General features: G+C 46.0%; 1 protein-coding gene and 1 long non-coding RNA gene across 3 annotated transcripts; one reads left to right on the top strand and one right to left on the bottom strand.

Moving 5' to 3' along the window:
- The first annotated feature begins 55 nt into the window (after positions 1–55).
- On the top strand, positions 56–15,773 carry LOC109376153 (uncharacterized). Of its 2 annotated transcripts, none has more exons than XR_002122704.1 (5): positions 56–400; positions 6,425–6,649; positions 10,337–10,412; positions 15,360–15,438; positions 15,686–15,773. It is a non-coding gene; the product is annotated as an uncharacterized LOC109376153 (long non-coding RNA). The 2 variants fall into 2 exon arrangements; XR_002122703.1 differs by having other exon boundaries at positions 15,670–15,758.
- On the bottom strand, positions 10,212–24,814 carry ZNF605 (zinc finger protein 605). Its single transcript, XM_019631926.1, has 7 exons — positions 24,719–24,814; positions 24,026–24,176; positions 23,119–23,237; positions 21,163–21,336; positions 16,913–17,033; positions 16,588–16,680; positions 10,212–14,068 (listed from the first exon to the last, which is right to left on the bottom strand). Exons 4-7 carry the CDS (start codon positions 21,175–21,177, stop codon positions 12,276–12,278), a joined length of 2,022 nt encoding a protein of 673 aa, XP_019487471.1. The 5' UTR covers positions 21,178–21,336; positions 23,119–23,237; positions 24,026–24,176; positions 24,719–24,814; the 3' UTR covers positions 10,212–12,275.

Below are 24,814 nucleotides of genomic sequence, written 5' to 3' on the forward strand. Positions count from 1 at the left end.
AGTGGGCCTGGGAGCGGCCATCGAGACTGGGCGTGTGGAGGGTAGCGGAGCGTGCGCAGATGCTAGGCTGCGGGCCTCGGCGCCATATTTAGTGCTGGCCGGGACGACTGCGTCTCCGGGCGTCTAGGAAGTAGCTGCGTGCGGTCCGCGCCATGTTAAGTCGGGGCAAAGGAACGGAGTATTTTGAGGACTGGGCGCCGAGACCAATTGATTCTCAAAGCCGCGTTGGAAGTGCGCAGACGCACGAGAGGTTCAGCAAGTCTAACAGATTCCCAGGAGAAATGAAGAGTCGTGTTAAAGCTTAAGATACGTTTCTACCCCATTGCTGTAACTCTTCACAGAGCTACAAGTGTCGTGAGTAGTTTCAGGTCAACACTGTCCACTTTTATGGTTTAATGGGGTAAATTTCTTTCATTTCTTCTTTCACAAGGAAGGGAGCCATTCATTTTGTTGTATCTCAGAAGGAAACTATTGTAGATTACTAAGTATTTAACTATAACTCCTCCAGCTTGTAACCTAGGTATACGTGATTCCCTCTTTGCAAGAGTAATTTCTTCAAAAATGCTATTGGGTATTGGATAATATGAGGTCATTGTTGATTTTTTCTTGAGTGTAGTTACAATATCGTGGTTATGCAGAAAAATGTCTTTTTCAAGAGATAGCACTAAAAGTATTTAGGCATGAAATGTCACGATTGTTATATATTTTTTAAATGCTTTAGCAAAAGAATAATATGAGAAGATAAGGTAAACTAGAAGCTACTGTTAACATCTGTAATCGGTGGTTATCTGTTCATTGATTCGGTTATTCTGCATACTGTATGTTTGTGATTTATAGGAGGTAAAAATGTTGCCCGTGGTGAATTGCCCTGAGTAGAAAATGTAAGTAATGGCAGTTTTAGGGGAAAACTCTTTTTGCATTTATGAGCCCACAGATATATCCATTTAAGCTAACACAACACCAACTTTAAATAAAATATAAGGTTGTTTCAGTCACTTATGTTAGTTACCATAACCAAGCATAATAATAAATCTTGAACATGGCTGTTTAAAGTCTCTTTTTGTTTTTGAAGCTGTTTTATATTGTACTCTTTTTAGAAAAAATTGAGGTATGATTGAAATATAACATTTTATTAGTTTCATGTATACAATGTAATGATTTAATATTTGTGTATATTGTGAAATAATCACTACAATAACTCGTTAAATCCGTCACCATACAGTTAGAAAATATTTTTTTCTTGTGATGGGAACTTTTAACATCTACTCCCTTACCAACTGTCAATAATGCAATACAGTATTATTACCTGTATTCACTACGCTGTACATTACATCCCCATTACTTATTTGATAACTGGAAATTTGTACCTTTTGACCACCTTCATCCATTTCAGCCATCCCCCAACCTCTGCCTCTGGCAACCACCAATCCGTTCTCTGTATCTGTAAGCTCCATTTTTGTTTTTAGATTCCACATATAAGTGAGATCATTTGTTATTTGTCTTTCTCTGTTTGATTTATTTCACTTAGCATAATGCTCTCAAGGTCCATCCATGTTGTTGTAAATGGCAAGATTTCATTCTTTTTCATGGCTGAATAATATTCTCGTGCGCGCGCGCGGGTGTGTCATGTATTTTACTCTTAAGGCTCTGCTCACAAATCATTCAAGTGATAACTCAGTGTGTGTAACTGAATCTTCAATTTAGGAACCCCTGAAAGAGCACACTGAAGAAATCAATAAAAACACGGTCACAGATGGACCAGCTCACCCGGGAAAGCAGCACACTCACCAGACATACACTGTGAGAACAAATCAAAGGAACTGGCCATTATCCAAAGACAGAGATAATCACAGTGGCACCCTTTATGTCACACTTAGTTCTTTGAGATGTAGAAAATCCAAATTTGGTCCTTGTAAGAGGTGAGAAAGTACATATTAACTAGGGTGACCATGTATCCCACTGTGCTGAAGGTGATCTCAGTTTATACCTGTTTTCTCAACATAGTAATAGTTTTCTCCATGTTCAAAGGTGGATGATAAGTTATGTGGTCACCAACTCATAAATCACAGTGGGCTTTTAAAGAAACTTCCATTATGTATACATTCTCACAGCCTACTGAGCGTGTCAAACTGTAGCCGCTCTGACTTCAGCAGGCGACATTTACGAAGCATTTGCTGTTGCCACCACACAGGTTTCATTCTCCCACCTTCTCCTTTAGATTATGGCAGTGGCTTTCCTGGGACTCACTATTCTCACTTTGTTTTCTCCACAACGTCCTCACAACTAGCATCCAAGTTAGATCAAGTAACTTCTCTGTGAAATTGCTCAGCATTGTAGAATGGCACTTGCATTCATTTGCTTCCACCAGTGGTTCCAGGCTCATTTCTTATCATTGATTCATCCTTGTAGCCTAAATCCTGCCATGAAATGCCCCTAATAGTCCACGTTCATGCACAACTCCGTTTTCACATGTTATTTCTTCCTGTTCGAATATCTGCCCTCAAAAGAGGTGATGGGAGAGATTTAATAAGGGTCAGTTTCCAAAGATGGGCGGGGCTGAGGGGAGACAATCGGGATGTGAAGTGTCCAGGTGCTGACACTTAACCAACTACGCCTGACAGGGCTGGAGAGGGGCCAGAATCACAGAGCCCGGAGTGAGGAGAAGCTGCCCTGCAGGGGCTGTGGCTCTTGGGAGAGGAATGCAACCCCCACAAACCGCAGGCAGGAAGGGTGGCTGGCGGCCAGGAGAATAAACACCCTGTGTGCGGCTTCTCCTGACCTCGCTCCTGCTAGCCCCTCAGCATGTCTGCATCCAGCTGGAAGCCACAGCCACGAGCGTCCGTACACATCCACTGACAGGGGCAGAGCAAGATGCAACGTGGCTCTGAAGGGAGCATGGACGCTGTCACACACCTTCCCCCACGTGCATTTTCTTCCTGCCCTTTAAGACACAGCTCAAACATCTTCTAGACACCTGGTAAGAATTTCAAGTCTGTCTTGTCTTCCTCCAGCTACGTGCACGTGCCTTTAACCTTCACACCACAGTACAGGGACACTGCTCATCTGCCTCTGTCCCAGATTACAACACAAAACCACAAAGGCAGTGACATACTTGAACAAAAGAAAGGGATTTGGAGTAATCATGTAGAATTAAAATTGAGTCCTGGCTCTCATGAAGGGTTGAGTAACAGGTACACTACTTAAATACCTTCAGTGACATGGTGGTAATGGCAATGCCTAATCAATAGGTTATTTCTGTGAGATAAAGGAAATATTTGTGTGGAACTCACTGATCATCTGTTCATCACAACCCGTCAGTTTTGGTTGGCTTTCCAGTATTTCAGAAAAATCTTACTGTGAGCTCTGCTTCCCCAGAGTCGGAGCCCAGAGTCAAGTCCTCCGTCGTCTTGCAGTGGCAGTCATGTGACCTGGGTGGCACCATCAGAACTGTCCACCCGATTCCTGCTCTGAAAGGAGCTTGGAGATGACTGAACGGCCTAAATGTCCATTTCCTGATGCAGGGGACCACAGGAGTGACAGCAATATCCTGTCAGGCTTGTCACTCTGTGGTATCAGTGGCGATGTTATGGTTGCAATAAGTTTTTGTGCACCTTGGAGGAAGACCCACAGTGACTTTTTTAAATGTCCTTATTTTCCTCGCTGCCAGTTCTACAGTGTAGCTTTTGGACATTGCTCTTGGAAGCTAAATAAGCTTCCAACCTGCATATGGAATCCATTTCTTAACCTCAAGGAAAACAATCAAACGGGATAGGAGAAGGAAAGCATTCCAAAGTAGATGGAAGGTCTTATGATTGATTATGACAGGGAAATTACTGAATAAATTAAAAATTAGCAACTAAATGGTCAATGAAAGGTGACGTCATATGTTCATGTCATTACACTGGGTGATGGGGACAGTTCAGGGACAGTTGGAGGGGAGTTTTGTGTGTGTGCAGATTACAAGCTACCCATAGGGGCAAATGGTGCCAACAGAGCAGCAGTCAGCCCTCCCTCTGGAGTCCTGAATCAAGACCACGGCTCTGGCAGCAGAGCGCGGAGTCTGAAAATAAAACATGAAGTTTTGCCAATAACGTGGCCATTATTACCAGTAAGTAATCAACTGGGGAGGAAAGGTGATAAAATCATTTATACATGTTTTTAAAAATTGTTAGTTTATAGATACCTACAAAAATCTCCCCAATTCCTATATTTATGGAAATATCAGCTAATGAAGCAAGGGAACATATTTTTGTTAAAATGTAAGCAAAAATAAAATCCCATTGCTGAGTGGGAGGCCAGTGGCTCAAATGACAATTGAAATTACAGCCACAAAGAAAGCATGATGCAGGGGGAGATGAGCTGTGACCTCAATGAGAGTGAGCAGTGCTGCGAACCTTCAAGTGCTCTCACCTCGGTGCTCATCAAACTGCACTGCATCTCACACTCAACCAATTCTGTGGAAACATTAGTCTGTTTAACTGGTAAGAAGTCTTGTTCTGTACCTGACATTCCGAAAATTAGAAAACAGCTGCTCAAATAAATGTTCTCTAGTCAGTGGATAATCATGAAAGAAAAAAAAATCACAGCTACACAGATTATGGCATTAATAAATATGGACCTTAAAAGTTGTGAAGGGGGTACAGTTACTGTTTGACAGGTCTCTCCACTCTACCTTCTGTAGACCCCCAATACTGAAATGACACCCAAACCTCAAGTCAATCCAATGGCTGCTCATCAGGCTCCTGGCTGGTGAAATCTGGTCATGTGGCCTCTGAGGAACAAATGGTCCCACTTTCATTGTAAGGTCCATTCCAACAGGAAAGTTCCCATAGTTCGAACAGCACACTGCCACATGGGTTTTCTCCTCGTCCCAGGGAACCTCACCAGCACTACTGTTAAACTGACTTCCTTGGGAAGGGGTGGAGCTATGGGGAACATCATTGTGTAATGGGCAGTGAATTCAACTGGGACACCAAATTTTAATATTGTCAAGCTTTGAAATACTTGACCTTCTAGACCCGTGGGAGATCACCTACCTCCATCAGCCTCAAAAATAAAAGGGAGAAGCAGCAGCTAAGGAGACAACGAAATGTAGTGTAGGACCCTCAGATGTCCTGAATAAGGATACTAGTGGAAAAGTTGGTGAAACGTGAATAAAGTCCATAGCGTAGATACTAGTGTGGTGCCAATGTTAGTTTATTGTTTTGCTCAATTTACACTATGGTTGTGTGAAACGCTAACACTGAGGGAAGGAGATACAGGAGTGTCCCAAGCCTTCTCTTAAGTCTAGAGCTATTTCAAAACAAAGTTTTTAAAAAGAGCAATGACACCTATAATGTCCATTTTTTCAGTAAGCATCAAATGAGGTAGCATATGAAGTGTTTGGTCAACTAAAGCTGTACATATTCATACACACAAAAGGCATGTTATAATCAACATATTTAAATGTCAGTCCAAGTACAAGCCACTCCTCGATACTTTAGATACATGGTATGGGTTTATAACAATCTGGGTCAGATCCAGATTCATGAACATGATCTGTGACCTTCATAGTTAACACAACATTAGTTTATTCACCTATACAAAGGAGAGGAATCAATAATGCCTAACATGGTATAGAACTAAGTAAGATGAACTTTGTCTTGAACAAAGGAGAAGCTCCAACGTCTCATTCCTCACTGGTCAGTTAGAAACACCATATAGAGAATTGAGAATGCAGGAAGGCTAGTTTTTTGTTTTTTAAAGAATTTATCACTACAAGGAGGGAGGATGAGCCAGAGCTGCTGCACTTTCTAGTTTTCAATCCCAAAGGGAGGCGTCTCCCAGCACCGCATACGGTCTTGGTAAATACACTTCTTGAGTCACATGCTCCAAACCTATGGCTGTGATCACTAGTTCATACAGTCGCACTTGCAAAAAGGAGGGGTGGGCCACGATTCCCAGACCCAGGAAAAGGATGGATAGCCAGTGCCGTAAGGCCACTACAGTCCCATTTTAATTTTTCAGATTGGGAAATGGGAGTCCCCAAAGCGTAATTTGTCAGAAACTACGGTAGTAAGATGGTTAATAATGCAAACGAGGTATGCCTCGTGCACCTGATGGTTTTAGACCCTCAATCTTCCTGATTTACTCTGTGAAATATGTACGGATTTTGAGCTACTTGAAGAAATGAGCTGTTTTAAACAGGGATGAATACAGCATAATTGGTAGCATCATAAAGAGTGCTTCGTTTCCAGGGAGATACAGAGGTTCAAGCCCAGCCCTGCCACCTGGTGGCTGAGTGACCTTGGTACACCAGAGTGCCTGTGAGAGAGACATGAGCTAAACAGACAAAACATACAAAACAGGAAGGCGCAGGCGGAGCTTACCTGGCACAAGCACCCCAGAAGCTGTGTTAACGTACCACTTCTCGTTTCTGCCACAGGAAACCCTCTCAGGCAAAAGTGTGCCGTTTGATACCTGCACTCAGGCAGTAACTAAAGCAGAGACCTGACTGTACGAATGGATGGAAGGCATTAAGACATGAAAGGAAGCCAAGGACAGCTGTGTCCCTAGACAGAGCACTGACCATGGGCATGTGGAATCCAGGCCTGGCGCTGCCTGTGATCTTGGCGAGATGCTGCCCATCTGATTGACGGTGCTGGATTAGGTGAGATCGATGAGTCCCAATGTTAACTCTCGGGTCCAAGCCAGACCCTCCTCTTCAGGAGGCCCACCCAGGGAGAGCCTTAGACCTGGTGCCTCATCTCTTTTGTTGTTGGAAATTGTGTTCTTGGAGTGGCCGAGCCCCAGATTTAGTCTGCAAAAAAGCAGATTGTTTTCCTGCATGCAGACCCCAGACCCCAGACCCCAGGCCCCAGCCAGGTGAGCGAAGGGCTCAACACTACCAGCAACTGAATCGAGACGTGCTTTTTGCTTTTCATGTCTTAAGCGTGTTGTTCAGGTTAGGTTTGCAGACCCAGCTGGAGTGGAAGCCAGAGTTCAAGGTTCCCAGTGATGACACTCACACATATTGATTCATTACAGTTTACTCAGGAAACATACGGGGACAGAGGTTTTGTTTTTAAATACAGCACAGAAAGAAGTGTCAGCAGTAGGTCTGGGCTCATCTCCACACGTGTGGTCAGTGGGAACACACATCAGCAGCCCAGACACTGCCCCACAGGAGCAGTGACAGCCTGACCTTCGTCATTAGCTTTTTACTCCATCCTCACATGGGAAGACCTCGGACAGCGTCATCACTTGACACATCCTGCTTCATACAGACATTATACACAGTAGGATAAATGCATGTAACGTCCTTGTGCCCTTCAAGCTACCCTGTGACCATGACTTGGTGATAAACCTTCACTGTCACTTGGACGGCTGCAGTGGCAGCAGTCCATGGTTTCAACGCCACTTCACGTGGCCAGTCCAACAAACACCAGAAAGTAATGTGCTTCACCTGCTTTTTGAGCCTGAGCTTGATGGGGCTTTTTTGCTTTTTTTTTTAAAGATTTTATTGGGGAATTGGGGGAGGAGGAACAGACAAGTTGCTGTCCTTTTGTTCTTCAGTCTAGTTGTGGATGGCGTCACTTCACTGGTCCATGTTGGTATTATCCTTGCGCTCTTCCCTGGTGAGGCAGTCGCTTGCTGGCCGTTGGCCAGCCACTCACGGCAGCCCACGGCAGCTCACGAAAGTGCACGCCAGCTGCCGGCCAGCCCCACTGCAGCCTACACCGTTGCCAGTGACTCATGGCAGTGACTCCAGGTCGAGCTGTTGTTCACCATCTTAGCTGTATAGGGCGCAGGGTCACTGGCCCTCATGTGGGATCCGAACCGGGCCCTGCTGCTCAGAGCTGGCGTCCCAAGCCAACTCCTAACCAACGTGCCACTCAGCTGGCCCTTGATGTTCTTTTTAAGAAATAATTTTAATGATGGGAATGCTTTCAATGAGAACCTGAGATTACAAAAGTCATTCGTATTTCTCCCTTCTTTCCATCTCAGCAGTGACTGCTTCTTTACTATGTCCTCCTTGTTGGGCACCTTTAACGACTTACGTACTAATACCCGAATATAATGATTTAGGTACTAAGTAAATCTGGTATGCCCTGGTTTACGTAATCTTAGAATTTGGAAAGTAACAGTCCCAATGACAAGATGTCAAGACTGCCTGGATACAATGAGTAGTAACTGTGATCCACGTTGCAGAGACTCACAAAAAACATTATGACCAGGAAGCACCACAAAATGCACACTTGGCCTCAGAATGAGCTGACTACTCATGAAGGTCTGTGATGGGGTGTGGGTGTTGGGGGAAACAATGCGAGGTAGGGAAAGCACAGTACAGAAGTAATTCAGTTAAATTCCATTCTATTGAGCTGGTTATGAGATGGTATGCTGCCTGCTTCTGTGTTGCAGACATGAAATAGATACATTTTCTAAGATAATAAGAGTGACAATGGTCTTTCCCTTCACCATGTGGCAAACAAAGGGGGCAGGGCTCCCTGCTGTTGGAAACTGTCATATCTACACACAGGTCACATGATGCCACCCCCAAGAATCCACTGCAGGTACTGTCACTGTGCCCAAGTCTCAAACACTGACTTCTTTCACTAGCCAGTTCCCTCAAGACAGAACCAGAGCGATACACAAGTTTATTAAACAGACTACATCGTGAATGGTGTCTCCTGGAGTTACACAAAATAGAAAACCTGCACAAACAGCTCCTTCAAGATGCAGACTGAAATGCAAGTGCACCTGGAAGAGAGGTTCCCGCCCTTCATGAGGTGTGTATGCCAGCCGCAGAGAACCACTGGGTGACAGAGGATCAAGAAAGCTGAAGCGCTAGGCAACAGCTGACAAGGGACAAACGACAGGATGGTGCTGTCTGCACTGGGCCTCTGAGAATCTGTTTCAACTAACCTATGCTCTGTGAGATGTTAAGTGAAGCAGCTCTGGTGTGATCTTAGGAAAGCTGATTTGCTTTCTGGCATAGGTTGTGATGGGAACTGGTATGGAGACCTGGAAGAGGTTCTGTAGTAATCGTGACTACTGAAACGAGAAATCCTGTCTATGGTTACAGACTACATAAATGATACATACAAAAAAACTGCAGAATATGGGATGAGGATATTTGAACTGTACAGCACAGTTTATTAAGATGAAACTTCTGGGGAGCACAGTCCTTCACTCCTTTCCTTCCTCACTCAGTAATGGGCTCTTGTTTTTTCTTGTCCACACATTTATTGTAAATAACAACGCTTTCTTGTAAGTCATCTGGCTAACCCAGAGGTAGCAAAAAACTCTGCAAATGTTTTGGTTTTCCTATGAAGGGTCAGCAATGGCTGACTGTAGGACCGCTTGCATATGGGGCAGATGGCAGCAACCTCCTGAGCCATTTACATTTGCAGGAAAACCAAACAAAAGACAAAGAACTTTGATATGTGTAATTTCTATTGAATTGTTAAACACAAAGAGAAAACATTGACATTGACTATGGGAAATCTTGACAGGGTCAGTCCATGCCCTAGGACACACAATGCTCAAAACTCTCAAATGCTCACCACTCAGCACATGGCCCAGCAGACAAAGGGGACACTAGACGTCAACAACACTAATAAAGGGACTCTTTATAGATGTGTGTTCAGAAGTAAGGGAACTAACCAAGGACGGTGACACCATCAGAGCAGTTACCACCCTGTCTGAAGAGCAAGGACAGGGAGGAGAACTGAACACTGGCCACCCACCTGCTGGGAGCTGCAGCCAGGCAGGAGCACCTGCTACCCATGGTCCAGAGGGAGGGACTCAGCCTTTCTCTTCCCACCCGCCATCTCCGTCTCATACTAGAACCTCCCCTGCTCACACGTGAGAGCAACCCTGGCCGGGCGGTCCCTAGGGGACAGCCCCTGGGGGAGAAGGGCAGACAAAGAAGGAAGTGGCTATGCAGATGTCTAGGTCATCAGCACGTGGCTAGGTCCACAACACAGACAACTGCGCCAAGAAACAGGATTCTGACTCATGACACAGACCAGTCACCAGTTTTTAAAGACTCACACGCGCTGTTGTGGCCATATGCTTTACTTTGAAATACATCATAACCCCAAATACGCTGTCATTGCTTTGGCTTTAAGCACTCATTTACCTTTTTTTTTTTTTTGGTAGAGGGCAGTGTCACTGGCCCTCATATGTGGGATCCAAACCGGGGCCCTCTGGCATCCCAAGCCAGCTCTTAACCACTGCACCACTCGGCCGGCCCTCAGTTACCTTTTAAAAAGAGTTTAAAAGGAGGAAAAAAAAACCTTTCATATTTACTCACACACTCACCGTTTCCCGAACTTGTCCTGTCCTCTTGCAGATCGAAAGCTCCACTTCATGCTCGTCCCCCACTGCCCCAAAACGTCCTTGAGTGTCTCCTGAAGGCAGATCTACAGGTGAGATATTCTTTGATTGTATTTTTTTGAAAAAGTCTTTTTTGCTTTCATTTTGAAAGATGTTTTGATGGGTAGCAGCACTCCAGGTGGCAGGTTTTTCCCCCCCTTTCCATAATTTGAAGGTGTTACCCCGCTGTCTTCTAGAAGTGCGCTCTCATCCTTTGCCCTGTGAGTGTCTTGGGTCTTTTTTCCTCCGTGTGCTTTATACTTGTTCTTACTGGTTTTCATCACTTGACATGATGTCCATGACATGATTTTCTTTGTTTCTTCTGTTCACGGTTCTTTGAGCTTCTTGAGTATGTGAAGTCATAATTCTTACCATACATGGAAAAGTGTCAGCCATTAGTTTTTCAAATACTTTCTTTTGCCTCTTTTTCCCCTCTGGGGCTCCAGTTACATGTACCTTCCACCAATGTCACGGATTCCCTATTCTCTCCCCCCCAACCTCCTGCCTTTTCTCTGTATATATCATTTGACTAGTTTTTATTCTTATTCCTCAAGTTCATTAATTTTTTTCTTCTCAGTCTAATCTGTTCTTAAATCTACTCACTTTTTAAATTTCATTTTAAGATATTGTTGTTCCCATCCTGAAACATTCTATGTGGGCTTTTAAAAATATATCTTCCACTTTGTTTCATCAAATTCGTGTTTCCCTTTATCTTTATAATAGCTATTTGAACATCCTTGTCTACTAATTCTAACCAGTTATGTCTTTTTTTCGAGGTCTCTTTCTACTGATTGATTTTTCTCCTGGTTACAAGTCACATTTTCCTGCTTCTTTGCATAAGTTTTTGGATGCCACACATTGTGGGTCCAGAGCAGCTTTTAATGTAGGGTTAATTACCCTCACCACTAAGACAGCAGTCTTCTGGGAATTCTGCCTGATGCCCATGTGTTGAAAGTTGGTTGCATTCTGGCAGATGGGGACACAGACTATTGGGAGTCCTGTGCTGAGCTCCAGGAATCATTCGGCTACTGTTTTCCAGGTCTCACACACATGCCAATCAGTACCAGCCAAAAGGCTCCTTGAAGATCCCCTAGCCCTGTCCCTGGGAAGCTCTCACCTCTCTGGTCTGTTCCCTGCGAATTCTAGCTACCGTTGCCTCCCCAAACGCCAGTCCAGCAATTCTCTTCAATTCAGCAAGGCCACATCTGTTCCCTTCCCTGAACTGCGGCCTGGGAACTACCACCACTTTGTCCATCTTCTGCCAGGGATGACAACCCTGCGCTTGTCACGTGTCTGAAACCATCATTTCACACATATTGTGCAGCTTTTAGCTGGTTAAGGCAGGATAGTTCATCTGGCCCTTGGTATAGCACCATGGCAGAAAGCAGACATCTTCATATGTGAAACTCATCTGCCATTTTTAAATGACTATCTTTCACAATAATTCATATACAATGAACACAACTTCTTTCCAGAATTATTTCAATAGGATCATGCTTAAAAAATTCTTCGATTAGGACTACTCCTTACACAATCTCTAATTTCCTCTACACATGTATTCTCTGGTGTGCTGAGTTACCCTTTCTTAATGAAATCTCTCACTTGTCATGACAATGGAATGTTTTGCCTCTTTAGGTATTTTAAATATTTAATAAGCTTTCATTTTTGACCAAAAGGTTCTGTACTATCACAATATTGACAAATCATCAATGTGTAGTAAACTCTGTCTTCTGGGAGAAGGCTTCCTTATATTGTCTCCTTAAAAAAATTCTCCCCTTTCTGAATTCTTTAGTGAGGCTTGCCTTTCCCACAGTCACAGCATTGATAGGATTTCTCTTCTATGTGTGTCCTCAGATGTGTTAGAAGGCCTGACATTTGCTAGCAGGCTTTCCGCGCTCACTGCACTCCTGTGGTTTCTATATTACATGATTTCTCTGATGAATGACAAGCTGTGACTTCCTGTTGAAAGTAGTTCCACATTCATTGCATCCATAGTATTTATCTCCTGTATGAATTCTCTGATGCCTCATAAGGTGTGACTTTCTAGTGAAAGACTTCCCACAGTCACCACATCGATAGGGTCTCTCTCCTGTATGAATCCTCTGATGTATAATCAGCTGTGCCTTCTCAAAGAAAGCTTTTGCACAGTCACTGCATCCATAGGCTTTCTCTCCTGTGTGATTCCTCTGATGCTTAATGAGTTGCACTTTCTGAACAAAGGCTTTCCCACAGTCACTGCACACATAGGGTTTCTCCCCAGTATGAATTCTCTGATGCCTAAGAAGCTGTGGCTTCCAGGCAAAAGCTTTCCTACATTCACCGCATTCAAAGGGTTTTTCTCCAGTGTGGGTTCTCTGATGATGAATGAGACTTGACTTCTCACTGAAGGTTTTCCCACATTCAGTGCACTCATAGGGCTTCTCTCCTGTATGAGTTCTCTGATGCGATATCAGGCTTGACTTCTGGGTGAAGGCTTTCCCACAGTTGCTGCACTCATAGGGTTTCTCTCCAGTGTGAGTTCTCTGATGTGTTAGGAGCTGTGACTTTCCAAAGAAGGTTTTCCCACACTCAACACACCCATAGGGCTTCTCTCCTAAATGAAGTTTTTGATGTCTGATGAGCTCTGATTTCTTAAAGAAGGCTTCTTCACAGTCACCGCACTGGTAGTTCTTCTCTCCTGTGTGAGTTATCTGGTGTCTAATAAGCTGTGGTTTCCTGATGAAGGCTTCGCCACAGTCACCGCATTCATAGGGTTTCTCTCCTGTGTGAATCCTCTGATGCCTGATGAGCAGTGAGTTCCTGCTGAAGGCTTTTTTACACTCACTACACGCATATGGTTTCTTCCCTGTATGAGTTCTGTGATGAGTAATGAGCTGTGACTTCCAAAAGAAGGCTTTCCCACAGTCACCACATTTATAGTGTTTCTCTCCTGTATGCATTCTCTGATGTGTGATGAGCTTTAATTTCTGGGAGAAAGATTTCCCACAGTCACTGCAGCCATAGGGTTTCTCTATTGTGTGGGTTATCTGATGTCTTTTAAGCTGTGACTTCCTGCTGAAAGCTTTCCCGCACTCACTGCATCCATAGGGCTTCTCGCCCGTGTGTGTTCTCTGATGTAAAACAAGCAGAGACTTCCTACTGAAAGCTTTTGGACATTCACCACACCCATATGGTTTTTCTCCAGAATGAGTCCTTTGATGAATAGTGAGCAGTGACTTCTGTGAAAAGGCTTTCCCACAGTCACTACATCCATAGGGTTTCTCTCCTGTATGAATTCTCTGATGTATAATAAGCTGTGACTTCTTGTTAAATACTTTGCCACATTCAATGCATAAATAGACTCCTGTGTGTGTTATATGGTTTGTAATGAGCCACGACTCTTTACTGCTGGCTTTCCTACATATATTGCAATCACAGTATTTTATTTCCTCTTGAGTTCTGTCTGGTTTGATGTAGAATAGCAATTTCTTATTGAGCTCAAGTTTCTTTCTTTCACAGTTATTTTTTGGAATAAGAAAATCAAAAGGTTGTTTCAAACTTTTTTCACCTGTGTCACATTTATGGGGTATCACTCCTAACCGAACAAAGTTAATGCTTGAATGAAATATTTTCCCCAAAACATCATGTTCATGGTTGCTCTCTCTACTTTGAAGCTTGTCTTGATTATCCTGGTGCCACATTTTGAGATTATTATCTATCCAGAGTTCTTCTAAAAAGGAAAAAAATGAATCATACTATGTAAATCCCCCAATGATTATGCTTACTAAATAAAACTTGTGAAATGGAGCCTAGGATCTCCCTCCCCCCACCCACCAAAAATCTCCCATATACAATGTCTATTTATTGGGCAATAAAATTTTTAACAGAAATGAAAACAGATTTTTAAGTTACAAAGGTTTATAAACATGAGTTCTTAAATAAGGAAAGATGAACTATACTCAAGAAACAGTAATCATGAGATAAAAAAGACTAGAGCAATTTCTAATCAAATACTGGGATGGTCAATTTACTTATTGCCATTTAAAAAAAAAAACACCTAAAAAAAAACCAAACCTTTAAGAAAAAAAAAAAATCTTGTTATTTTGGAAAACAAGTGGGCCATCTCTTACTGATGTCATCTTAGGTTGGGACCAGTGGAATTTCCCAGGTCTCTGATTCTGTTACACTCTTGTATGTACTGTCTTCATTTCATCCTATTTTTCAAACTCATATCCTTACTTCCAGTCTTGCTCCCTCCCCACTCTTGTCTCCACATTGCAGCCAGTAATCTTTCAAAAATGTAATCACGCCTTTTTACCCACAGCTTAAAAACCACACAAAACCTTTGATAAATGCAAACTTTTATCATGGTGTCCATGCCTTTGCACCATCTGGTTTCCTCCAAGCTCTCTGACTTCCTGTCACAACCCTGCTCACCACTCCTCAGGCACACCCAACTCCTTCCCGTTCCTTTGATCCCTTTTCTGCCTCAGAACCTTCCATTTGCTGTTCCCTCTGTTTGACTTGCTCTTCCCAGCTGTCAACACGCTTGACTCATTTAAGTCTAAACAGCACTTTAAGGCCACACTATCAAATAATGTTATTCCCTCCACAGCACTTACCAGACAGGTAATCACCACACTTCTGTCTCTTCTGCTAGAATGGAAACCCTGAGGGCAGGTGATAGGTTTGTATGTTTCACTGATGTACCCCCACTACACAGCACACAAGAAGTCCTCCATTCATGTAGGACAAATATGGTTCACTTATCAATGAACTTCTCAAGAAGTTCTTTCCCGTATCATTAATCTGATAATTAACTTTGCATTTTAACACAAATGCTTTCAGTGCAAACACTGAATTAGTGAATATTTTATAGTTTTGAATTGTCCTCTAAATCAAAATTCTCCAGTCCCGCAAAGTTATTTCTTGACTCTTATTTTCTTTCTCTCAATTAATTTAATTCCACATAATAGCAGTGGTTCTAAGTTAATGGGGGAACATAAAATCTATCTTCACAGGTTTTCCAAGCCACACATACCTACACCTAATAATGCATGTGATGGTGCCTGGACATCTGTGATTGAAATACTTCCCAAGGTAAGCTAAAATAGTTGCATAGATGAAAGAAGGCCTTTGTATAAAGAACTATTTGATGACTAAGAAAGTTCCTACCTTACCTGGTCCCACAACCACTGGTTAATGAAACGTTTAATAATCACACACCATAAATTCCACACAGAACAGAAAAGGCGTTACTCGCCATCTTTCTGTGTGGGGAAGAAACCTTCAGCCCAGCTGGTTAATGAGTTCCACATAATGTCTAATCAGGTCTGAGTTCTTACAGCACAATGCTCAGTGGGTAGAGATTGCAGAAAAGGCTGGGAGACAAGGAACACTCGCTGGAGGTGAAGAGAGCGGAAACTGAACAGAGGAACAGTCCACATGGGACAGCGTGATATAAACAGAGGCCCATACGCAGAGGAAAAATGTGTGAAAGACACTGAGGAAGAAACTAGTTCAAATGGAGTTGACCATGACCTCGGAGCACAGAACAAACTGGATAAGATGTTGCCATACCAAGAGGCTCTTCCACATAAACGTAGCTGAAATGCCCCACAGCAGGTAACGGGGACCTTAAACCCAGCAGACTAGCTGATGGGACGAACGAGAAGCTGTAGACAAGCTAAACGTCAAGTGCACCAGAACAACGCACTGGAAGGGCTGCAACGCTCCTAGTGCTCAGGGGCCGGGGAGCAGCAGGACCGCCCACGGCGCTGCAGGTATTCAGTTCTGTCCTGTAGCCAGAGTCACCTTCTACTCTGGGGGCTTAAAAAGAAGGCTGACAAACTAGAGGGAGCCAAGGAAACCAGCAAAGGAAACTCAAAGTGTCAGGTAAAATGAGGAAACTTCTTGAATTCTTAGAGGAGGCAAGAAGCCTCCTCTGCAAGCTGAGTTCGGGCAGGAGACCGAGGAAGCTGGGAGGCAGAGCCTTATGCACAAAGCGGGTCCTGAATGACTGGCCACCGCCTCGTGGGCTGCACAGGTAGGAGGGGGCACATTTCATCACCAATCCCACGCCAAGGGACACATCCTGCTGTGGGTGGACTGCAGGACATGAGCACTTTAAAAGTCGTGAAGAACTATGTCACTGGTCCTGAGTCAACCCTAAAGATGCAGGACCTTTACAGGGTTTTATAAATCATGTTTCAAAAGTGCCCACCTGCCACACACCTGACTGTTCCTCACCTGAAAGGCTCTGACTCAGGATCTCTTCATTTATTACCCAGGGCTCTTCCGGCTCCAGCTTGAAAACTGCATCTGGCTTGGTAATTTCACAACCTGTTCTCGGAGACACAGGATGTGAAAGCAACTGCCTGGGCCGAGGGACTCTTTAATGTGAAGACTATTTTATTACAAAGGCCATAAATAAAGTAAAGCGAGTGCACACAAATCGTTCAGTTGGGTGTACAAGCCAAAGCCTCTCTGAGCCCTGCAGCTTAACTCCCAAATCAGGAAAGGTCTCAGAAGCCTGTTACTGGGCACACGCTATGCTGCGTGAGGACGTTCTTACCCAGGAACACGAGATTGCTGTAGTTCTCCAACATCACATCCCGGTACAAGCTCTTCTGCATGGGGTTCAGCAGCTGCCACTCGTCCAGCGTGAAATCCACAGCCACGTCCTCAAATGATATCTAGGAAGGCAGAATTCTTGTTAAAGCTGAGGTGGCCCTCGGGTCCAGCGCAAGCTTTCTTCTCTACAGTGGCCGGCGGCCTGGCAGAGGCCCCAGTGGCTTCACGCCTGGTGTTCCTGCCTCTCAACTACAGCCAGACCGACTCAAACAGGGCAGGAGTGATGGGATGTCACGTCCAAGATTAGTTCCAGAAGACTGTGCTTCCATCTTGGACCCTCTTTGCTCTCTGGGGGAATCCTGATGCCATTGGGAGGCAGCTCTGTGCAGAAGCCCATGACCAGGACTGGGGCCTGCCCACACCCACATGACTCAGCCTTCTCAACATCTTGACCACAGCATCATGTGAGACCCTGAACCAGAACCACATGGGTAAGCAGCTGGCAGTGCCCAACCCACAGACATGGAGAGATAAAAGCTTGTGTTTCCAGCCACCAAGGTTTGGGGTAATTCACTACATAGCAATGGTGAACTAGTGTAATAGCCTACTCTTGCGTTATACCTTGAGAGAGATGCAAAAATGTGATTGAAATATTTATCATTATGAATTCATCCATCTATCCATTGAGTAAGAAAGTGAAATAGGTTGTCTAAATAAGCAGTGTTTCTCAAAGAAAGTGCCACTGGTATTTGGGGACGGTTCTCAGCTGAGCGCCGTGGCCCCATGCACTGGAGGACCTTCAGCAGGCCTGGCCTCTGCCCGCTAAATGACAGGACTATTTTAGTCACCATCAAACCCCAAGTCACATACACGTCTAAAACACTGTCCTCCCTCCGGCGGCTCTGCTCCAAGCAGGAACAATAGTAGGCTCCTTAGACATCCTCTAGAACACAGAAATTGAGGGTTTTTCCAGGCCAGAGGCACTAAGATGTTACAGAGGCCACAAAGCAAGGACATGCAGGGTGTGGGAACAGGCACAAGGAAGTAGAGCAACCAGACGATTTGGAAAAAGAACGACAATGTTGGAGGACTTGCGTCACCTGATTTCCTGACTTCCTATAAAGCTAGTGATTAGAACAAGGTGGTATCAGTGAAAGGTAGACACACAGATGAATGAAACACAGCAGAGAGCCTAGAAATAGACACCCACAAACATGCGACCGATTTTTGACAAAAGTACCAAAGCAATTCCATGGACAAAGGAGTTTTCCCAACAAAAGGTGCTAGAACCACTGTACATGCCTGAGCAAAAGAATAAATGTCACACATACCACATGCCGAATGTAAAAATGACCTCAAAGTGGATCACAGACCTAAACATAAAACATAAACAATTCTAAAGCTTCTAGGAGAGAACTTGTGTGACCTTGGGTTTCACAATGAGTTTTTATATACAACCCCAACATACAGTCAATTTAAGAAAAAATTAGTATGCTGGACTTTTTCAAAATTGAATTATTTTTCTCAGTAAAAGACATTGTTTTAAAAAAGAGAAAATGTAGCACAGACTAGGAGAAAATATTTGCAAATCACTTGTCTGAGAAAGTATCTCATCTGGAATATATGAAGAACCTTAAAACTCAACAACAAGAAGATAGCACTATTGACAATGGGAAATCTTCACACACACTTCACCAAAGAAGATGGAGAGGTATGAGGTAAACATGAGACGACGTTCAGCGTCACCTGTCAGTAGGGAATGAAACTGAAATTGTAAAGAGATACACTACACACCTATGAGAATGGCTAACAGTTAAAACCCCTAACCTGGCAGTGAGAGGCTACACAGCAGCCATGCTCCACTGATGGTGGGGACACAGAATGGCAGCGACTGGGGGGCAGAGTGGGACCCGGTCTGACCACACCGTCCAGCGATCCCACTGCTTGGTGGCGACTCAGGTGAACTGAAATGCACATTCAAACCTGTAAGTCTGTGAACACAGCGGCTGAAAGCTGGATGCAGCCATGATGTCCTTAGAAGTAATTGGGTAAGAGACATGCATCCCTGCAGTGGGACATTCCTAGTGACACCACTTGGCAGTCAGAAGGAACCAACGGCTCCGGTAGCTCTCTGAGACGCGAATGAAAAATGCCAATATCCAAAGGTCACATAATGAGGATTTCATTATATGACGCTCTGGAAAAGACAAACCAGCCACAGAACAGATGAGCTGGTGCCAGAGTTAGGGACGCAAGAAGGCAAGAAAATGGGACCTTCCGAGTCCTGACTGCCATGCTGGTCACACGAAGTCACAGATGCTGTAAAAGTCACAGTTGGCTTTACCCCACAGACCTCCCGGGGAGCTGTCACCGGCACACCAGAGCTGGTGACAGCCTGCGCAGTGCAGACAAGGAAGGAGCAGCAGTCCAGGCCGCAGCCCGCAGTCTGTCCCCTGTGCAGCCTGGGTGTCCTCACCTGCCACCTTTCTCAGATGCCTCTGCAGAGACCTCCTCCTTCTGGGCTGGGGGGAGGGGGACCCTGGGGAAACTTCTCCCCATGGGGACTTGTTGCCTGAAGCCGATTTCTATTAACATGAGTGTCTCAAGGTCTCAAGGTGTGACTGGGACCTGTTGAAATGCAAACAGTTAATCTCCTCTTGGGAGGACACAGTAATCAGGTGTCCTAGGGGCTAGGCTGCGGATATGCGAAGGCATAGCATTTGCTGGAACATAATGGGATATGTTAAAGGAAAAAGGCTTTGAGGCCCAGACCCCAATCGGATGCTAATTTGATTGACAGCAGTAAAACAGTTTCACTTCTTTTCAATAAAAGCCATGCGCTGACCCGATTCGGGGCTCGCTCCGATTCTCTGAATGAGTCCCTTGGGCTTGCTCAGTTTCTCTGACTGAGTCCCTTGGTCTCGCTCTTAACCCTACTTTTGTCTCTGACTCTTTATTCAATCTACGTCGCCCCTCAAGAGAAACCCGTTTGCCTTTGCCACGCTGGACGTGACAGGGACTAGTACCCAGTACTTTTCTACTCCAGCCCTCCTCCTGACCTGACTCCACAAAACTGCCTGAGCCTTTGCTCAGGGCTCCCCGGGAGACCCCATGTCTGCGCGGATCTACTGACCCACCAGCCCCGGCTCCACAGAGAAGCAGTCGGGGGAGCTGCGCCTTCTCGCACCTGGTCTGTGAGTAAGGGCTCAGGCACTTTCACTCTGGCTGTGGCTTTAACCGGCCACTCTGACGCCTGGCAGCTCAGCTCCTGGCTCAGCTGAGCTGACCCTGAGCTGTGCGTGCAGAAAGGGGAGTCAGTGGTGCTGTGTGTTAGTGGAAACAGCAGAACTGGTGAAAGAAAGGAATGAAGGGAGGCGGAGAGAGGCAAGTGAGGCAAGCGTGAAGGAACACTGCAATGTGTGTCCTGAAACAAGACGGTACGGAAACAGGGCTGAGGCCGACGCCCACGTGCCCAGCTCTGCCAACAGAAGCAAAAACATGTGCACCTGAGAAGTATCCAAATTCCACCTGCGAGAAGACCACAGGCCACCTGAGGGCTGGCTGTGCAGGTCACCTCTGTCACATGGTTCGGTTTCTCTGCTCAAAGCAGACAGGCTGCCTGTGCTGCAGGCGCACCGCTCGGTGCTCTAACCAGTGTCTCAGGCTCCTCAACTCACGCCTGGGCTTACCCTGTGGACTCTGTGAGGGGACCCTCCATGACAGGGCTGCTGGGCACAACTGTCCACAGCCACCAACATGTTTTCTTTCCATGAGGTCACCAGGAAATGCTAGCTTCTCAGAGCACTGCCTTTCGGACCATCCTGGTCACGTCAGTCACAGCTTTGGGGACAGCTCAGCAAAGCCTGCAGCTCAACCTAACAGCGAAGGACCTCATCCCTTACTGTGTTCCAACTGTCAGACTTCTGTAGGGTTCCATGACCCACTCATGCTTCCTTTCACATCCTCTTTCCAAGTTTATATTTCCTACTATTTAAAAGTATTGAGAGGGCCGGCCGAGTGGCTCAGTTGGTTAAGAGCTTGCTCAAGAGTTTGAGCTCTGAGCAACAGCGGTTCGAGGCCAGCCCGAGCTGAGCAGCTGCTAAGCTGCCAACAGGTAGCAGGATGGCTCAGCTAAAAAAAAATAAATAAATAAAAAATAAAAGTATTGAGGCCTTTCCTGCTGGTTGCAGATTCCTTTCAGCCTCATCACATCCACAGAACAACCTTCTGGCGAATAAACAAGTGACTCACCTGTGACGGGGTCATTTTCTGCTGCTTTGGGGAAGTCTGCTATTCTTGGACTTCTCTGTCCTGATACGCTGGGAAGGGCCTCTGGTTGAGGTCTGCAGACTGGAGGGATGCACCCCCAGTCCCGAGCCTCTCCCTCTTATCTCGCACGCGTCATCTGTTCCTTAGAGCCATGGCCTGGAGATGCAGTGGGAGTTTTCTTTTAGATGGTGTAATTCAGTTCCCACACTGGGAACTCTGACAAGTAGTCTGGGGAACTCCAGTCAGAAGTGGCTGGACGGTGAGCTGCTGGCACATCTCAGCTGGGCCTGCCACTGCGCTGTGCAGCCCTGGCTCCCAGAGGGAAATGCCAGATTAAAGCCGCTTGCTTCACTGGTTCAACCAAACGCACCGGAGGAGCCAGCACACCCAGCACTCTGCAGACACCCACAAAGTCTGAAAATACAAGCTAGGCTCACGCATTCTGCAGCAGCATTTCCTGGGGCACGCAGATGAAATTACTTGCATAGGTGCCATATACAGCTCCCGTCCAGATAGGACGGTAAACAGAAACTGGCTTGTAGATCAAGAGGGTGACAAAGCCTGGGGTGCTGGTGCCCTACTCCAACCCGCCTGCAGCAAAAGGGAGACATCAGAGGAACTAACAGGAACGGAAAAGAAGATGGACCGGGGGCCAGGCTGTGGTGACGCCGACTGCTCATGGGACAGCCCAACAGCCCAGAGTGGATGGCAGCACCAAGAGCCTAAGGAAACCCTGATGACACTTCTTTCTTGCTCCCCCTGGGACACAGACTGCCTCCCCTTTTCCTCAGAAATCAGCAGGAACAACCCAGGCCACAGGTTCCCAGGGGTAAATCGAGGCAGATCAGAGTACTGCTGCGTTAAGGAACCGTGGGATTGGCTGGGGCTGACCGCTGCCTCTGGGTGTCCACTCATTTCCTTACCCCTCCACTCCTAGGGGAACCGCGCTCCACACCCAGCTTCTGCCAAGGGTCTCTGCTCCCCGACCCAGGAGCTGCTTGGAGGGGGTGGCACAGGGGTTCTCCACTGTTCTACAGGGGCCACACTGTTGGTCCCAGGAGCCCTCCCCTCCCTCTGCTTCAATGGCTGGGCTGGACCCATCCTAATGCAAAGTACCATTGTTTGTAGGACAGTAGCTAGCACCTCTGGGGCACATGAGCTCAGAGGCCTATAAGGGCAAATATATATTAAAAATAATAAGAAAAACCCCTAATTGTCCCTTGTGCAGATAAGGGAGGCTCCTCCCCCACTCAAAGAGCATTTGCTTTAGAAAATGTATAACTGTACATTCTTTCTCTGTCCCTCTGAGCTGTATGCAACTCTTTCTAAAGCTGAATAAGCCTTGTCCATCCAGTTTAACAGCCCAAGAACCTGGGAACCATCTCCCTGCAATGGCCCAGCAGACCCACTCTCCCAGTATGTGAGCACAGGAGCCTAACCACCTGGCTCCGAGCTATAAATCTACCTCTTGTCATGAAGATGTGAAAGGTTGGTTTTTCCTTTGGATAAAGGCAATTAGCTAACACAGACGCCAGGGAAGTTTAGAATGGTCTAGGTGTAACATGTTATCATTTATCTTGAGAGCGTGTGTATCATGAGTCACATCCACCTGGCTGTAGAAAAGGGTGTGCTTTCTTCCTGCAATCTGCTTAGCAGACTGCCTGCCATGATGATCAATGAGTTCAATTTTTATTCAATAATAAAACTGTTTCTCTTTCTCTTCTACTTTTGTGGAGATGTTTTCTGGGTTTGCAGGTTATGGTTTTAATGATTTCCCCAACAGGCCAAATAACCAGATAACTGAGTACAAGCACTATTTTTAAAAGATCACAAATTGCATAGCAGGTATCATCTTAGGCAGAATCGCTAGGACAGACGAACCAAGACTTAAGCATAGTAAACAAAAAATACTACGTCTTGATGAATATAAATACTTACACTTCAAATTTTGTCACTGCTCCTGGCCCAGGTCATGTACATTCAGCCACCTATGAGATCAGAGCCAAGGACTTCATGGGCACGGGTCACATGGGGATATTTCCTTCATAAGAATACACCTGAAAGGAAATGTCCAAAAAACTCAGTACCCAGTAAACTTGGGGACGAGAGGGAGAAATTCCACCTTTGCTAGCCATCCTGCCAGTTGAGATTTGTCCCGTACTTGTGGTCTCCACCTGTGGTCCAAGAACAGTGGCTGAGCACCGACGTGCCTGGAGCTCCAGCCCAGGCTCCACAGGCTGACAGGCTGGCTAGGACGGCCAAACGTGCTGGATCGGTCAGTGGGTGCCTTCCCAGGAAATAAACTGAGCAAGGAGACGCTGTAAGACCCGCAGAAGATTCTCAGCAAGAGCTCTTTGGAGGCACTCTTCCACTGAGAGAAGAAGGTGTCCTCAGTGTTCCAGCGGGTACAGACATGGATGGAAGTGTCCACTCACCTGCCGTAGATGAGGGGCGAAACTGACACGGGTTTTTCCCCACGGCGGCTAACGAGTGGAGTCAGGACAGCAGCCCCTTCCAGGAAGTCTCCACCCAGCCCTAGAGCTGGGCAAGGCCTGGAAGCCGACTAGACAGGCCTGCTGTCATCGCCACCCGCTCAGGGACCCTACACTGCTCAGTCCGCAAAGCAGAAAGGCAACACCTGAATACTGCTCAGTGCTGACCTGGCCACGTGGACCAGCTCCTGGCATCATCTCCCCAGGGGCCTAAATGTCTCCCTCTCAGTCATTAAGAGAACTGAGGCCAGGGAGGGGAGACAGGTCCCAATGTCCACAGGTAACTAGGATCTTGTGGAGCAGTCAACAGCCACAGCCAGTCTGGAAAGGCAATCTGGATTTTGAATTCTGACCTGAAACGTTGGCAGAGGGCACAGCAAGGACATCCAGGCAGGAAGAGTTCCTAGAAGAGGGTTGGTGTCTGGTCTTGTCATAGGTCACCGGGGCACGTGTGAGTCTTCTCCAATCATACGGGGAAGGGGGTTCTTTGTGAGAAGTTGCTTCCTGGAACACAGGAGGGTGGGAGATTTCGTCACCTTCCCTTTGTCTTCCCCAGGAGCACAGGGCTCAAGTAAAACCCTACTGTCACAATCAGTGGGACGTCCAGTCAATGAACTCCTCAGTTCAACAACTCTGAGCCCTCCATGTGCGCCCCACAATGGCTTTATCGTTAGTCCCCACTGGCCCCAATCACCAACCCAAAGGCACCCAGTCATCCATCATCAGATCTTAAACTATTCCTACAAATCCTCCCCCACCACTCTCCCATCACCCCAGAGAGCAGCCCTCCAGGGGCTCCCTCACTCCCAACCCTGCTGCCTCGCCCCCACAATGGCCAACCCCCAAATCTTAAGACACCCCAAAGTCCCTCAGTGACTCTCCCCAGAGGCCCCCAGTCACCCAGTTAATTGCCTCCATTGGCTTAAAAAACACTCATCCCCTCCCAAGCCCCATGTTACTGATTTTCAGACACTCCAATACCTAAACCCTCAAGTGTCCCCAAATTAAGCTGCTCCACCGTCTCCCTCAGTCCCCTCATCACTCACCAGCACGGATGGACCCACCATTGACACCCAAATCTCCTTCTTGACATCCACACTCACTGCTCGCCACACCCATTTGTACAGAACTCCAGTCCCCTG

This window comes from Hipposideros armiger, unplaced genomic scaffold (genome assembly GCF_001890085.2).
Source record: "Hipposideros armiger isolate ML-2016 unplaced genomic scaffold, ASM189008v1 scaffold_1055, whole genome shotgun sequence".
Lineage (NCBI taxonomy): Eukaryota > Metazoa > Chordata > Mammalia > Chiroptera > Hipposideridae > Hipposideros > Hipposideros armiger.

What these genes read in the sequence shown, in the direction of transcription:
- ZNF605 (XM_019631926.1), bottom strand. An exon ending in CAGCAATCTCGTGTTCCTGG is followed by an intron (nt 16,681 to 16,912) that starts GTAAGAACGTCC and finishes CTCCGAGAACAG; the next exon opens with GTTGTGAAATTACCAAGCCA. An exon ending in CCTGAGTCAGAGCCTTTCAG is followed by an intron (nt 14,069 to 16,587) that starts GTGAGGAACAGT and finishes TTTCCTTTTTAG; the next exon opens with AAGAACTCTGGATAGATAAT.